The sequence below is a fragment of the Anas platyrhynchos genome, chromosome 6, assembly GCF_047663525.1.
Source record: "Anas platyrhynchos isolate ZD024472 breed Pekin duck chromosome 6, IASCAAS_PekinDuck_T2T, whole genome shotgun sequence".
NCBI classification, from domain to species: Eukaryota; Metazoa; Chordata; class Aves; order Anseriformes; family Anatidae; genus Anas; species Anas platyrhynchos.
This window is the reverse complement of record NC_092592.1, coordinates 35,734,281-35,751,265: the sequence shown is the minus strand read 5'-3', so window position 1 is coordinate 35,751,265 and position 16,985 is coordinate 35,734,281. Positions and strand designations below refer to the sequence as shown.

Sequence of the window (16,985 nt, the reverse complement as noted above, 5' to 3'; positions counted from 1 at the left end):
GGGTCTGATAGACCACATGCTCTTCAAACTTTGAGGTACATGCTTGCACAGCAGGTTTCTGTCCCAAAGGAAGGGATTTCCCATTCCCTCCCTTTCCCGACTAACTAAATTCAAGCTATTTGGGAAAAAATTGCCTTTTTTTTTTCTTTGCTGATTGCCATCTAGGATGAGCAGTCAGGGAGCAAACAGTTGCTTCACAGCGAGTGCATTGGAATCGCAATCGCAGCACACCAGGGCTTCCGCCACAAGCAGGGAACAAAACCAGCTTTGATGTGATTATTTCCATCACCAGCCCTCCGAACTTACCAGCAGCACCAGATAAAGCTCCTTTGCCCGGTTGTGTTTACACAAGTGTGATCCTGGGAAGGGTGGTACAAAGCAACTCGCAAGATGGTCAAAAGCCAGAAGCGCTTTCCAGCCCTTTGGCCATTCTTCCCCCAGCAGCGCCGCTCCCAGGTCAGGCACAAGCCCTGACAGGGGAACACGCTGCTTTGGGATTCGCCACCAGCTTCGTGCTGTGACTACAGGCAAGTCTGGAGAGGTTAAGGAGGCAGGAAGAAAAAAAGATTTGATTTGGAATCACTTTGACCCAGCCCTTACTGCTGCCAGCTCCGATTCAAAGAGCAATAGCCATTTATCAGCCAATTTTGCTGTAACTCAGGGGCCGCTCTCCTTATCTTCCTCAAACCCCCAGGAGCTTCAGGACCAAAGCTGGGAAGTGTTTCCTGTCAGTGAGCTCTGTATAAAAATTGACTGAACATCCCAGAACTCCAAGCTCAGTTTATATGTATCTATATAAACATGGACTGCTTATAAATGCATATTTATAAACAAACACAGGCTGGATATAGACAAAACCATCCAAACCTGCACACTGTTTATGAATTCTTACCTACAGCCTTCTCAGCATCCAACACAAACACAAGACATTTCCATATAAAAAGAGAAAGCGCAGAAGCAACCTATTGTACGTGTTCAAAGTCAATTTTCCAGCTCTGCTAATATAATACTTGACCCCTGAAAAGTAAACTTCCAGAAAAAAAAAAAAATTAATAGAGTTGAAGTTTTCCCCTTTAAGTTCTGGCTGCTTCAGATCAAAGACAACCACAAGCCTTCATTATTATAGCTACTGTGCCCTTATGACTTTTCAAAGGGAACCAACTCCGCTTTCAAGTTCCAGTTCATCTTTGAATAGTGTTCCGAAATATTAGCCAGGATTAAAAGATTACAAGTTAACTGGGAAGACTTAAGAGCACAAAGTATTTCCTACAAGACAAAAGACTCCAAGTGCTACTTTGCCAAGCAATCTTAGGCTAATTAAGTTCTTTCTAGCAAAGACTCCTAAATTCATGTTTAATCTACTGTAATTGCAGAAAGATGGAGGAACATTAACACACTTAGTCTTACAACTACTAGCACCTAATGGTCATGAAGTATTATCCTTATTTATTTGCTTATTTTCCAGCCCAATCCTTAAAACGGGTGGCTAGCTGAAGGGATAATTTGTTTAATTATCTTTAACTTTTCATTTACACAGCTTGCTCAGTCTGCATGGGAGACTTGAGAGCCCTCAATCACTTGGAATTGAAGTGCTCCTCTTAACAGAGAAATCTGATCACCGTTGATCCCCATTCCCCCCATCTTTAAAAACCCACAGCTAGCTTAAACTCAGAGGATTGCAAAAGAAGAATCCCCACTGGTCTTCTCCTTGCTACTCCACCTTCGAGCCCTGTTAAAGTAGCCTGTTCATCCTCCAGCCCCTAAGGATTGGAAGCACACTTGCCAAACGGCGACTCAATACAAGTTTTTTTGTTTTTGTTTTGTTTTTTACAGAGTGTATGGCTCCTACAGTGGAGCCAGCACGCCACAGAGCATGCATCCATCCGGCCTGTGTCTAAGTGAAACAGACATTCAGCTTCCTTGGACGCTTTCCTCAAGTATCTCAACATTGGACCGGATAAACAGGAACAATTCGAGTTCAGTTCAGGTCAGACGGTGACAAGATTTACAGCAGTGGGAATGGGGGCATATAACGCAGGTCTAATCTCATCACAGCAAAACTTCTTCAAAAGAGCAAGCAGGATGCAAGCCCTGAGAATGCACCTCACAGAAGAGTCCTTACTACTAGTTTTGGTAAATACACTTCTTTGTGTTCTGCCGCAGGTGGAAAATCCCCCGAGTCACCAGGCACTGCTCAGGAAACTATAAAAGCATATGGAGGAGATTCAGTTGTCTAGAGAGTACCCCATATGACAAGTAATTGGGGAAGGAACTCCTGCACTACACGTGACAAACTGCTATTAGCAGTTGTTCTGAGGCTGGTTCTAAGCCATACAGTGCTGGCAGATCCAATTAAACCAAAAAAATACTCTAATTGCTAATTATGAAGTATTAGAAACCACCTCAGGAGGCTGTTCTAGTTGCCCCTGCTCCCCACATATGGATTACTTACCAACAAAATAACTACAGCACACTCCATTAGCGTGCCTTAGCAAGCCATCCAGCAGTCTTCTTTTACACACACAGCTTCATCAACTCATCGGGAGCAAGCTGAACGTCACACTCACTGAATTCAACTCCCAGGCCCCTTCCACCAAGTTAAAAACAAAACAAAAGCTTTCTGTAAGTCATTCATGGACACCAAGTTTGAGAAGGCTGCCATCAGCCCCATCCCCTGCACAAAAGGCAGTTTTGTTAAACTGGAACATCTCAGACCTACAGTGAAGTTAGTTTTTTCCTGCTCTGGCCTAAAATCCTCAGTCCTGTTGTACTTACTCAGTACTGTGTTGCCTATTCTTTTGAGGTTAACCATTTCTGTGATGTGCCTCTTTGATTTAGCATCCTTGGAGGAGCTCAACTCTTCACTTGGGACTGTGGTTGTAAAGAAAGCATCACCTCAGCTTGTTCTGCACCTGTAGGGTCCCTTGCTCCCTTAAAAACGCTGAGGAGGAAACAACTCGGAATAAGCAGGCTGCGCTTCAGTGACTAAGAAATCCTTTGCATAAAAGTTACTTCTAGCCAAAGATTTCTGCCTCTATTCAGTCCTCTTTCCTTGTTTTTCTCAGTCAGCATATTTGCTCAGAAAGCACAGCTCTGCTTTAGGCTGTAAGCATTCTGGAGAATCTTGGAGCTGATTGAAAAGCTTCCTCAAATTACAGAAAGAAAGCCTGACTCTAACAGTAACTGTGACTAAGTAACTCTAACAGTATACATACTCTGTAACATTATTCAAACATTTCTTTTTGTACACATGCTTCCGATGAGTTACATAGAAGGGTCTAAAAACTAAAACGTGCATGTCCTCTACTACCCATCACATTTAAAGCGCTCAGCGGTGAACAGCACGGACTGGAAAACTGCCTCAAAATTAATTTAAAAAAACGATTTGGTGCCTCTTTCTACACAAGGGTGTTCTCAACAGTTTGATATTTCAACAGAAACAAGTATGATCATTTTAGAATTACAGAAGACAACTGCAGGAGATACTGCAGAACAAATTGGATTTGCGTACTCTGAATGCAGCCCTTAATTCATGTATCTGAACAGAAAGCAAATGATTTCATGTCACACTAGGTAGATTTTTATTGTTGTTTAAGTAACTGCTGGGGATGAATAGACTACGTAGAACCAAATGACAAGCAATATATCACTTGAACATTACTAAAACCATTTTAGCACTGAGAAAAGCTAAACATTGGTCATTTGCGGGAACGCTGCTGCTGTTCTAAACAAATGTGGTGAAAACAAACCCAAGCTCCCAATTAGCAATAGAGCAACCACACTTGTCATTCACACTTTGCAACTGCCCCCAGGCAGTGTCATGCACTTCTAAATTCGGCTCCGAGTTCTGTTTTGTTCTTTAAACCTCAGCACTGTCACATTTCAAGCCATTTATTTACCTCAGCACATTCATGTGATCTTGCCAACAATCCCTAGCACGTTATCAGAGACCGAGACTTGGGGCACACAGAGCTTCAAGCTTACAGCGCTTTCAAGTTGCTTGTGTTCGGTTTTCCACAGACAACACAAATGCTGTTTCAGGGCTTCTAGTCAAGTAAGATTTCTTCCTTAAAATGAAAAACCAATGTTTTCAGGTGGAATTCTATTAATATCAGTTCAGCTATTCAGACAATAATTCCTTGTCTTATTTTTGGGAGGTAGAGGTGTTTGGAACAAGCATATGCAATGCATCATTGCTAATATGTGTTTACCAAAGCAGAGCTTTCATAAAAGAAATTTGTGCTATTTCTAAATTTCTCCTCCAGAAATCTGTTTAAAGGTTTCTCGTGCCTTCTTGGTATTTGCTCCTATTACTCGGTTTCCTGTGAAGACATAAATGCAGTGACTTTGGCAACTAAAGGATAAAGAGTATATTTCAAATACAATCAGCCGCTAAAACTGAAGACCACCAGCTGGAAATGTGAGTTCCACCTACAAGAATTGAAGCACTACACAAAAAGTTTACACAGAGGGAGAAGAAAAACCTGCATGTATCCACCCACACCCCCTCTTAAGTGGGCTCTCTGTTTTCATATTCCCTCTTGCCATGTGTTATTTCCTGGCTAAGATTTTCCAAGTGATACTTGCAAGAGTAAGCAGTATGGCTAAATCATGACTGAAAATCAGCTTGCGAAAGCTCTCTAAATTGGGAAAAACAAGTTAAATCATCCCCAATCAAATTAGATTCGTGTAGCAGAATGCTGGGTTTTCAAGAGATACAGATTGTTAATTGCAAGTGGGAATTGCTGTTGGAATAACCATATGCATTTCTGTAACAAATATAGAAGGTTCAATGAACACAAGTAATTTTCAGAAGCAGAAGTTTATAGCAAATGTAATGCTTACGAGAAGCAAATTCTGAGCTACCAAATGCGTATTCCTCTCAAAACCTTTAAGTATATTAAAAAATTGTGTTCTTTATTATATTGAGCATGAATCATGAAACCTCCAGACACTGACAGAAGCTCTTATTGCTTTTATCTGTTGTCTCAAATCTTTGACGCACTTGAGGGAAAAATTATAGCCTGACAGACTCCGGGCCTTAAGTCTCAATACAGAGCCTTAACAATGACTTTCAACAAGATTCAATATTTAAGCTACGTTTCAGAGCTGCTTGATATGACTCTGCAGAGTTTACCTCTAAAAGAAAGCCTCAAGCCACCATCCAACACCTCTTACAGTTGGAGGGAACTGTTTAGAGGAAGTTACGGCCAAGTCCCCTGACATTTCAGGGCTCCAGCTGCAGCTGGCATGCAACAGGCTGGAACAGAAGCGAAGGAATGTTTTCCTGCTGGGAGCCTCACCCCTACTGCCAGGAAATGCCCAGCTGCCCACCAAATCGCTTCCTCTGGTCACCAAAGCCTTCAGGTCAGTGTCTGTAGAAGTCTCTCAAAAGCTACAGCATCACCAGTTTCTCATAATGATAATTCCATTATGAAGCATTTGTTTTCAAGAGAAAAAAAGGAAAGTATTTTCATACTGCCCACTTACTGTGCCAGAAAAAGCTCTGTATCTTAGTCAAGGACGGTGTAGCTACTGCCTGAGTCAAACCAGAGATCACCCCTACACACAGGTGCAGGGTAGCTCTGCCAGCTTCCAGTAGCTGAACTTCAGCAACCTGAGGTCTCTCCTGCAGGCTGAATAGTATCCATTAAATAACAAAAACAACAAAAATCACATTCCAAAAACAAAGAAGTTGTTTTGAAAGAGCCTAAGTGGCACATGAAAGAAATACTTGCCTTTCCCTGCAGTTCAGACAGGTTTTTGTAAAGCTTGCCACAAAGTTCTCACGTTGACTTGCACATACAGCTGAGACACCCCCCTCACCTCCGGGTGACAAAGCCAGTAACAAGAACATCGATACTCACAGATTGAAAAGCCACAAGCTCTTTGGTCTAGGTGCAGACCCCTCTCAAATGAAGGGCTGTTTCCCGTCAATATTGCTGTTGCAGTTAAATCTGATCTCCTCCATCCCACTAGTGAGTACTAACCTCTGAGAGGTCAAAGATGTGGGACCTCTGCTACCAAAACACAAGCCCCAAATGCACCTGAACTGCAGATTTGATTAAACTCTGCCACACACACACCAAAATAGTTACCTCTTCCTTTACAGAGCAAACAGTCAACTCACAAGAATCAGCATATCAAGCTTGAAAGGGTTTTCATTTATTTAAAGCCAAAAGTCGTTTCAGAGCAGGCAGGAACTCCAGGACACTTCATGCATCTGACTTGGGACAAGTTTGACAATTCCTGATCTCTTTGTATAAGAAAGAGTCAGGAGGAGAAGGGGGAAGATGGGGACAGCCTCGTTACATTCAGCTTCACTTCTGCCAGTAAGATTCAACAGGAAACTAAACCAGAAACACCTCACCTCAACATTTATTTCTAACTAGGTTAGCATGTGGCATACTCAGTTAAGTCCCAGGGTTTGTTTAACTAGGATCCATTTAGAAAAAAAAAGAAAAAAAGTGGGTGAAATTACAAAGTACATCTTATTTAAGGAAAGTAGGAAAAACCCTCTGGTAAATACGTTTGAAGATCTCACCTCCCAGGCAGAAGGTACAGAACTCTTTAATGTATGTATTTGAGTAGATAAAGGATGTGCAGCAGCCCACAGCTCTCCTCTAGTCCCTGCTCACTTCTGTAGGAAGGAGCAAGCAGCAACAGGGAACAAACTGCTCGCTGGTTCTGAGCACCTTTTTTTGCTGGGTTGCATTTAACACAGATCAGTTTGACATCTGGTTTGTCACACGCATCACAAGTACGTTGTGCTGACAGCGAAGGAAGGGGACCAAACAGCACGAGCAGGCACTGGTGAGAAACAGCTCCGTAACCACTACGACTGAAACTAAAGTGTCAGAAAAAACAGCTTGAGGTCCCGTAGGAAGTAGCTTGTAAAACAGAGAGAACTCTAAAGCTGCAAGTCTCTGGCATGGAATAGTTTCCAGAACAGACAGGCCATTTCTAAGGCACGCCACCTCAGGAAGTCAGTTTTGTGTGACATACTTAGTTCAGCAGCCAGAGTTAACACATGGGCTGCCATCCCTTAGGGCGATGCTCAGGACCCTTCTGGGGCCTTAAACCTGCTGATAAATCTCCTGGGATTGGGGCAGCACTCCTCACACGAAGCAAGTGGGGCTTCTGTCCTCAAGGCCTTCACCTTCACTAGACTTCAAAGGAATTTTCTTCATGATTTTTGACTGGAGAAGAATATCAGGGATTCTGACAAGAAACTTTTCCATGACTCTGTAATGCCGCTGAGGAGTAGGGCAAGCACCCAGAGCTGGAATGTTGGGTTGCATTATAACTTGTGACTCAGTTCAGATTTCATGCTATCAGATGAAGACACCTAACCAGACATCTCTTCCTCAATACTCTGAAAAATACTGCTTGGTAACAAGCCTCTCATTAGAAAAAAAAAAAAAGACACGTATAGCTATGTAATTTATTATTTTTTAAAACATATCTATTGAGAGGTACTGCTTCAGTTGCTGAACCAGCCATTCACAACCATTTCCAACAGCTGAAAACCAACACGGTAACACTAATTTCCTAAGGCATTTAATAATACATGACTGCTCATTTGCCCCTAGTTGAGCTCCAGAGGTGAGACATCTTATCACCGCCTCCCTCTTACAAGCAGGTCATGGAATCTGAGCGTGCAGTGCCCAAAAGCCGGGTCCAAATACCTGTCTGAGCCGTGCTCAGAAACCTGTGGTGGTTGTTTCTCCTGCAGGGGTGGGGAGAAGGCTGGGCAGGGTGGAGAGGACAGCATCACTGCCCTGCTTTCTGGAACAACTGCTCCCTCCCAGTCTCGTTTCGTCTGGCACTGCTGCTCAAGGTATTGATCATCAAGGCCAACACAGCGAGAGCTGAAGCCTTCACTCAGCAGGAGGGTCTGTCCTTTTTCTAGTGACAGAAGAATTCAGTGCCTTAACGACTTCTGTTCTTTTATATATACACACACAGATATAAATAAATTACAGCCGTGACAGCAATAAAACCATGCTGTAATCTACATACAACTGCTGGCCGAGAGCAGCCGAGCAGAGCACAAACAGGGCAAGCTACGCATGAACAAACTCCAGATCAAGATCTGACGCGGGATGCTTACAGCAGGGTTAAACAACATTTTTCTACCACACTGGAAGAGGTACACTGCGAACATCGAAACTCCTAACAACCTGCGATGCCAACAGGATTCAGAGTGCCTGCAGGTGACTCAATTACTACTTTCACTTCACAGAAAAAAAAAACAAGAAACACCAACAGACAGAGACATCACGTAAACACAGGCATGACCTCGGCAAGCCCCAGACTTTGTTTACGGCAAATATTTACAAGTTCACTGTTTTGTTGCTGTTTTGTTTTTAATCCAAATTCTCACCATGATTCAAAGAAGTCTGAAATACAGTTTTCAAGATGAGCAAGTTTCTGAACATGCCCTTATGGTTGAGGGAGGAGAAATTGTTATAAAGCTCAGTTCCAGCTCATTAGACTTAGACCTGTCATCTAAAGCAACGCTTTGCAAGGTTCGCCAGTACTGCCCGTTTCAACCCACGGATGTGTAATGATTTACTCTGCCCCCAAAATTCTGCTCAGAATTAAGTCAAGGCTTCCAAAAACTGGTAGAGACACAGTTAGATCACAGCCTTTCGATAGACTATTAAACATGTCAATGCATACAAGTTATGACTTTGTTTTTTTTTAATTCAGCACTGACTCATCACACAGCAATCTATTTACTCACTTCCGCTCAGTGGCCTTGATTATAATTGGTCCGATGTAATAAAACTGTCCAGTTCGGGGATATCCAGCTCTGCCTTCACATACAGAAGAGTTATTGACCCAAGAAAATCAGTCTGTGATCAAAGTGCTCCCTTCTCAGGCTTCCTTTCAGCCTACCCAGCAAGGCATCCCATTTCACCCTCCTAGAACCCGTTTTCACTAAGACCATCCAGAGTCACAGAGTTGGAAAAACAAAACCAAAAATCCACTGAAATAGGAAAGAGTAACTAACATGAACATCATGCAGGCTAGGAGACTTAACTATCAGGTTACTTTTCATTACTCGGCGGGTCGTGCACAACAGGCATCGCATTTATTCGGACTGGAAGTGCAGAGTCCCATTACAAAGTCCTGCTTAGGAGCACACGGACAGACTGCTGAGCCCTGGCAAAGCCTCCACAAAGCCGATGGGCTCTGGGAAATCACAGCAGCAGCTGCATGAAAACAAGCGACCGATGCTTCAAACCCAAGCTTTCAAACAGCTGCCTCCAGAACCAGCCTGCGAGTTTGCGCTTTTGTTACTCCGGGTAGAATAAGAGCTTTTATGCCTGATGTATTTACAATACAGCAAATCTAACGCAGAGTTTGTGCGAAAACACGCATTTCCTTGACCAGCTGCATTGCTGGCTCGTGGACCACGAGGTGTTTTGTGAGGTGATTTATCAGCTTAGCGCTGCCAGACCTCCGACCTGGAACAGGGAGTGAGACGTCACGTTACACCCGACGGGCTGCAATATCACCTAAGAGACGCACACGAACGGCACCAAAAGGTCAAAAGCACCGGGACTGAAGCGTGAGGACGTGACACGGGACGGAGCAGGGCGAGAAACAGGTCTGTGGATAAACATCTGAGAGCCGCTGCTCACCTGGAGCTCGCCCCAGCCTTTTAAGGCTCACGGAGCGGGCTGTACTCACCCAGAGTTGGTCCTATATGTGTTTAGGGGTTAACACAAACCCCACTTTCAGAAAGCTGTAAGTAACAGCTGCATGATGTGCCACACACCACATACCCTGTGCCACACAGCACATACCCAGCTGCTTAGGACACAGCCACGGCACCCTTCAGCTGCGCTCCTCAGAGAGGCAAAGAAACCCCTCAGGGAGTGGGGACCCTCCTCAGGGACCCCCCTCTCCCCTCAGAGACCCCCCTCATAGCCCCAGGGCCCCCCCTTCCCTCAGGACTCCCCTCAGAGACCCAAAAAGACCCCCCAGGGACCCAAAGATCCCCCCCAGGGACCCCCTCTCCCCTCACAGACCCCCCTCATAGCCTCAGGACCCCCCTCACAGCCCCAGGACCCCCCTCTTCCCTCATGACCCCCCTCAGGACCCCCTCGCCGCCCCCCCCCTCCCCTCCGGACCCCCCCGCCCGCCATTTCGAGCCGCCCCCCGCCGCTGCCATTTTCCCTCACCGGCCCTCAGCTGCAGGCGGCCGTCCCTGCGGCTGCACCAGAGCGCCCGCTCGCCGCTCTGCAGGATGTAGTGGTCCTGGGCTTGGAACAGCTCCATCCTGCCTGCCTCCTGCCTGCCTGAGGCCGCGCAGCGCCGGCTGAGGGGCGGGGGAGGCGCGCTCCCGACGCGAAGCGCGGGCACGGCCGCGGGGACGCGCACGGCCCCGCTGCGCGCGCTGCCCCCCCCCCCCCGCCGCTCCCGCTCCCCCTCGGGGTCCCGGCGCCGCCCGAGCTCGGGGCGCTCCCTGCGTTCCGGCCGCTGCGCCGCACGTGACCCCGCCCGCTGGCCCCGCCCCCCGAGGGCTTAAAGGAGCAGCGCGGGGCCCTCCCCGCCACACAGCCCCTCAGCCCCTGTCAGAGCCCACAGCCCCCTCAGCCCCAAGGGGTTCCCCTCCTTCCCTGCTCCTCTCCCAGGAGTTGGGGACCCACGTTACAAAGCAGTCCTCACAAAAAAAACGCCCCCCCCCCACACTCAGCCAGCAGTGCAGGGCTGGGCTCGTTGGCTTCGCTGTGTCCCCAAAAATAAATTTTGTCCTGAAGATGCAGTCATGTCCCGCCTCAGCAGTTGTGCGTGGTGCTGGAAAAGAGATTTCCTCATCTTGTATTTGTCCACCCTTCTTAATGACTGATTTTCTTAAATGTCGCTAGAAGGGTGGACTTCTATTCTATATAGAATTATATAAATCCTTTCCAAGGCTTTATATAATTCTGTGTATAGTTTAAGTTTTTTATTTTAAATCACACATCAGACCTCTGATCTGCGTTGTCATTCCCACATACCCGTAACTAATGCAGGAACCCTATGAAGGGAACTGGACTCTACTCGCTCTGGTAATAGATGCTAGCACCTGCCCCTGTTTTCCCCAGGGCAGGTATGCAAAGGACACAGGGCGGGTATGCAAAGGGCGCCCACCCTTCCTTCCCCTTCTTGGCTGCAGATCCTGACTGAAAATGCTGAGCTTGGTGACTGCCCTGCAGCTCCCAGGGCGCTGGCCTGCCACATTCCTGCGTGTGGCATCCATTCAGGGGCAGATTGTGCCAGTCAGGCCAGGCCAGCAGGTATTAGGCAAGAGACGGGCTTAAATGGCTTCTCAGCATTTTCATAAATAGATCTGTTTTGTTTTCTTCCTGATGTTCCCATTTTAATATCTTTATTGATGTCTTGGATGAGGGAATTGAGTGCCCCCTCAGTGAGTTTTCAGATGACAGCAAGTTAGGAGGAAGTATCCATCTGCTGGAGGATGGAAAGTCCCTGCAGAGGGACCTGGTCAGGTTGGATCTCTGGGCAGAGCCCCAGGGGATGAGGTTCAACATGGCCAAGTGTCAGGTCCTGCACTTTGGTCACAACAACCCCGTGCAGCGCTACAGGCTGGGGGCAGAGGGGCTGGAAAGCTGTGCAGTGAAAAAGGAGCTGGGGGAGCTGGTCAGTGCTGGCCTGACCACGAGCCGGCAGTGTGCCCAGGTGGGCAAGGCCAGCGGCACCCTGCTCGTGTCAGGGATGGTGCAGCCAGCAGGGCCGGGGAGGTGCTCGCCCCCTGTGCTCTGCGCTGGCTTCAGCTTTGGGCCCCTCACTACAAGGACATCGAGGCCCTGGAGAGCGTCCAGAGGAGGGCCATGAAGCTGGGGAAGGGCCTGGGACAGCAGGCCAGTGGGGAAAGGCTGAGGGCCCTGGGGGTGTTCAGTCTGGAGAGAACAGGCTCAGAGGAGACCGCATTGCTCTCTACAGCTCCCTGAAAGGAAGGTGTGGGGGGCTGGGGTCAGCCTCTTCTCACAGGTAACTGTGATAGGAGCAGAGGGAATGGCCTTAGGTTGTGCCAGGGGAGGTTCAGGCTGGAAATCAGGAGCCATTTCTCCTCAGGACGAGCAGCCAGGCATTGGGACGGGTTGCCCAGGGAGGTGGTGGCGTCCCCGTCCCTGGGGGTGTTCAAGGAGGGGTTGGACGTGGTGCTTGGGGACATGGTTTAGTGGTGACATTGGTGGTAGGGGGGCAGTTGGACCAGAGGATCTTGGAGGGCTTTTACAACCCTAATGATTCTAAGGATTCTAAGGATTCTGTGATAAACACAATGTTGTGTTCTGTCAAAGGCCTATCAAACACCCAGCAAGGCAGTGAAGGGTTGGATTGTTCCACAGATCTGATATTGAAAGACTTCCTCTTGAGGGCGTATGTTTAAAACTGTAAAATTTAAGTAAACACAGGCAATTAAAGCTTCTTCTTAGTATTGCTGTACATGCCCATATCCAAGGGGACTGATGGTACGGCTTTCACATTCACTATGGTGCACCACTTTCCTCTTGTTTCATTAGACTCTAGAAGTACACAGCAAATGAAGCCACGTTATCCTTTGTGTAAGAAGTAGTATTTTGTGTTCACATCTTATTTGCTCTACTGTAATTTTTACAAAGGATTGTTGTTTGGATTAATTGGTCCATGATTCACAGTATTTAGAAGATGTAGATTTATTTATTTTTTTTTTATTTCAGTGTTACACCAATATAAATCCTTGAAGAGGTGTTTTTTTTTTTCTGCAAAAAGGAATCTGAAAGCAAGGTAATTAAATCATTTGGTTCTTTGGATAAAAAAAAAAAAAAAAAGTAGTAAAAGTGCTTATATGCTTAAAGTGTTAATTGTGCTTCTAATAAAGTCATTAAAGATTATTCACATCCAACTTTCTAAACTCGTGCTGTTACATAGCTATTGAACGCACCAGGAAAATGACAAATACAAAATGCTGAAGACAGCATTTTTGTAGAGCTTTGTGAGTTTGAGGTTTCAGGGAGATTTTAAGTATGGAACATGAGTTTTTACAATTAACTAAGTAGTTAATTGTCAATTCCATTTCAACATTTGCTTAACAGTTATTGTATACTTAAATCCATCCTTGTTAAGCAATCTAATTAATCACTTTGTAATAAACAGACCTTAAGCAGATACTTAAAACTCTTCAGTGTATTTCATTTTGCTTTCATCCTCCATCCCATCAGTTTTCTTCACAGATACCTTGTAAGTCAGAGGGAATTCTGTTGATGCACTGATTCTTCGGACTGTCCTTAGCTGTCTGCAGTGTCAGTATCTAGCATGTGGAGAAATTGTTTCAGAACTAATTTAGTAACATTGCAATCAAATCAGAATGAATGTCATGAAGATGAAGGCTTTTCCTGAAGCTTTCTGAAACAATCTTGACATTCCAATGGGAATATAAAAAGTAGATCTATGTTTTATGTCACGCAAGGAAGACAGGCAGGAGGGATCAAGCTCATTAGCTTGTTTGGTTCATCATCGTAGACAGTAGAAAGTTGCTGGGAGGAAGAGATGGGCGTTTTCTAAGCTCCAAAAAAAGATCTAATGGCAAGTGTTTGGTATTATTGAAGTCTTTTGCATATACATTTATAAATAAGCCAGCACTGAAAAAAGTCACACCAAGAAGGATGTGCTAGTAGTTCCTACAATACCTTTAAAAGTATTTTATAGAAAACTACAGAGTAATCCTGTAGGCCAAGAACGTATATCCAGAAGAACAATGTATGTGGTATTCTGTGAAGAAAAAATATTTTTCCATTTGTATCTGAGTATTTTTCTCCTGTAGTTCATGCTGGTTTAAGGCACTATTACAGCTGTTTGCTTCTTTTTTTTGTTTTTTTTTGTTTCCCCTAGAAAACAACTTCAGCAATAATTGTCCTAGGTCCTGTCTAGCTTGAGTGGTAAATGACTTAAATAATATTAGCCGAATTGACCTCTGCTTCACACAGCATCCACAGGCCATGGTTCTACAAACATATAAAACTTCCACTCATCTTTCATTGACCTCAAGAAAATGAAGCCAAGATGCAGAAGTATTAATGTAACACATGGGAAGCAGATAATTTTGGCAGTGGATATAACAACATGCAGTCCTTTTACAAGTGACAGATGTGATCTCTAGTCTCTCATGACTAGCCTTTTCCCTGGGGCAGCTCTGGTAGCTTGTTTAACAGACATATTTTTCCTCCATATTGCAGTATTAATATCAGTTAATGCTATATTCATGAGAATAAATTTTGAAATGGGTGTATAGACAACTTTCAATAGAAGATTCTTTACTGCTTGGGAAAAAAAGGCCCAGCATAAACAAAAACAGAAATACATTTTCACTCTCTGGGACTGTTTACAAATTTTGAAACAAAAAAGTTGTATTAATGACGGAAGCTTTCTGATGAAATGCATACATAATAAGGCTTTGGACTCTCTGCAATTGCAGGGCTACCAAAAACATTTGACTTCTGATAAATTTTGCTGCCTAACAAATGGTCTGGATGAGACTGCATGTTCAGCTGTACCAGACAGCATTAGCGACCTGAAATTTCGTTTTGACCTTTCCACAATGCATTAAAGCTAATAAAGCCTCTGCCCTGCAAGTTAAAATAGGCGAAGCAGAGTTTGGAAAGAGTGTCAGGCTCTTAGAATAAAAATGCCTCTGTATAAATTAAATGTGAAAGATACTCACTTAAGAATTATTCCAGGGGACAACAGAGAAGATCTGTATTCAGAAGAGATGAGGGCTTTATGTTTCAGTGGGATTCTCCCTTTGCCCCCAAAGCCATTTCCTCTGTTCTTTCCCATGCATTTCCCTTTCTCTCCTCTGCTCACTTTATTTAATAAATAGTGTAATTTCTTGACAGTGAAATGTTTTATACGGTGTTAGTTTATCATTACAAAAACAACCTACAGCTGCTGAATATTTCTGCAAAGAAAAAAAAAAAAAACATACTTCCTTAGTTTTCATTTATTTGCTCCTGCTGAAGTTTTCTCTATCTTATTTTCCTGATCATTCTTTAATTTTTCCAAATTCTTCCTCTCTTCTTCCTTTTTCCTGTTCTCTCCTGTTATCTCTCTCTGTTGCCTGTAGCATCTGCATTCATGGACTAACTCCTGCCTTACTTTCTTCCCATTCTTTCTTGTCTCACTGAACAGGGGTACTCTAGGGGCCAGAAGAGCTGTGAGCAGGCCTGGGAGAGAAGAAAAATATTTCTGATGCCTGGACAGTATTGGCCGCTGGACCACACAGACGTTTTTAGATGGTTACCAAATCTTTTCCTGCTGTTAACATCAAGTGAATGGGAGTTTCAAAAGGAAAGGTACATCTCTTTATTTTCTGTTCCTATTCTGGCATAAGCTACAGAAGCTACTGAAACTTGCATCTCAAGGATATCCTGTTAGGAACATGGGCTTCAGGTCCCTTCTTTTCAGTCTGCTGTGCATCTCTGTCCTGAGGCACCTTTTAAAGTCCTGGGAGAAGGCAATAGGTGGTGAAAAAAAAAAAAAAAAAACAGCTCTTCTGGTGTTCTGCCGACAGTCTTTAATCTGACCGATGATTGCCAGGATCTGACATTTTATACTGCTTGAATGATGCAAGCAGGCAGGGTTTAGGAAGCATTACTGGTTCTGTATAACATTTCTTTAAAAAGAAATACTTCCTTCAAATAGGAAAAATTAGGGTAAGAATTGGGGGAAAAAAAAATGTGTTAAGTACAGCAAAATCTGAACTGAATCAGAGTGCAGAAAGAATGTCATAAACACTAGGCATGAGTTTTAATTGCTAATTAGAATTGAAATTTACGTCAAGGAAATAAATAGATAAAAACAATTAGGAAGGGGAGGAAGGCAAGCAGACACAGAAAGACTCTTAGCAACAGACGGATGCAGGCAGCTCTCCTAGCAGAACACCATTGTGCTGTTTCCTTACTTGTAAATGAGAAACATTTATAGTGCAATAAAACAAAGCCTAGCCCAAGAAGAGAAAGGACTGTAAAACTGCAAGTTAAATAAATAGACTGCGCTGGGACATAGTTTGTTTCTCTAAGTGAAAGTTCCTGCTCTACAAAGAAAGCTTTTAGCTGCCTAGGAGGAAAGGGTGAGGAACAGCAAGACCCTGAAGTTTTTCAGGTGCTCTGCTCAGTAGAAACCTTCTGCTGGAGAGATGTCACTCTGTGACCCTGCAAAGAAGCTGACAATTGACAACTAAAAGAGATTCTTGAGTTTAGCTCTTCTCCTCACTCACTTCCCCGCCTGGTACACGAGCAGGGCAGAGCAGGTGCTTGTTAATGAGTCCCAGGCAGCAGTACCTGCAGCATTGCCTGCACTCCCTGCTTCTGAGAAATGTGTGATGCCTTAAGGAAAAAAGAAATTTGAGAATGGTTTGGGGCTGAGATTCAATTCGCTCAGACGGGTGATGAGGCAGATATTTGAGAAATTAACTCAGCAGGTAGAAGATCCTCTTTTAGCTGCCAATTTTACACACCTGCCTACATGGAATATTTGTCGTCATCTTCTAGGCAGTGCAAGCAGACACCTTATTCAGTGCCGCCATTCCTTCATTTCCTTTTTTTTCAGTTTTTAAATGACAGGAAGAAAGATGTCCTGCCCACTGCTGTGGACTCCACCCTGTCAGTGAAAGTTGAACTGGACTTGGTATTTGTCACACTACAATACGCACAGCTACACTAAATAGTGTTCAACTCCCTCATATTGAGCAGCACTGTTCCAAAACTGTGCTTTGAAAGGGCTCATTGCTCTCTGACACAACATTTCTCCACTAGCATATTATTCGAGTATGTCTACTGGTTATGCTACACAACACGTGACTGAAGGACATTCAGAAATGAGAAATCTCCTTATTGAATGTTCACAATCAAGACCCAGGCAAGCACTTGATTTTGGAGGGTACTGAACAATCAGTCTCAAAAAACATTTATTATATGCTTGACTTTAGA

General features: G+C 44.5%; 1 protein-coding gene across 2 annotated transcripts in view; it reads right to left on the bottom strand.

The window, feature by feature from the left end:
* Nucleotides 1-10,435, bottom strand: part of INPP5F (inositol polyphosphate-5-phosphatase F) — a 39,042-nt gene extending 28,607 nt beyond the window's left edge. The window contains exon 1 of one of the 2 annotated variants that reach the window (XM_038180904.2): nucleotides 10,197-10,435. In XM_038180904.2, coding sequence (XP_038036832.2) covers nucleotides 10,197-10,293 — 97 coding nt within the window. In that variant the 5' untranslated portion in view covers nucleotides 10,294-10,435. Of the gene's footprint in view, nucleotides 1-2,452; nucleotides 2,507-10,196 lie in introns of those variants that run through there. The other variant, XM_072039846.1, reaches the window with a different exon arrangement.
* Nucleotides 10,436-16,985: the final 6,550 nt, after the last annotated feature.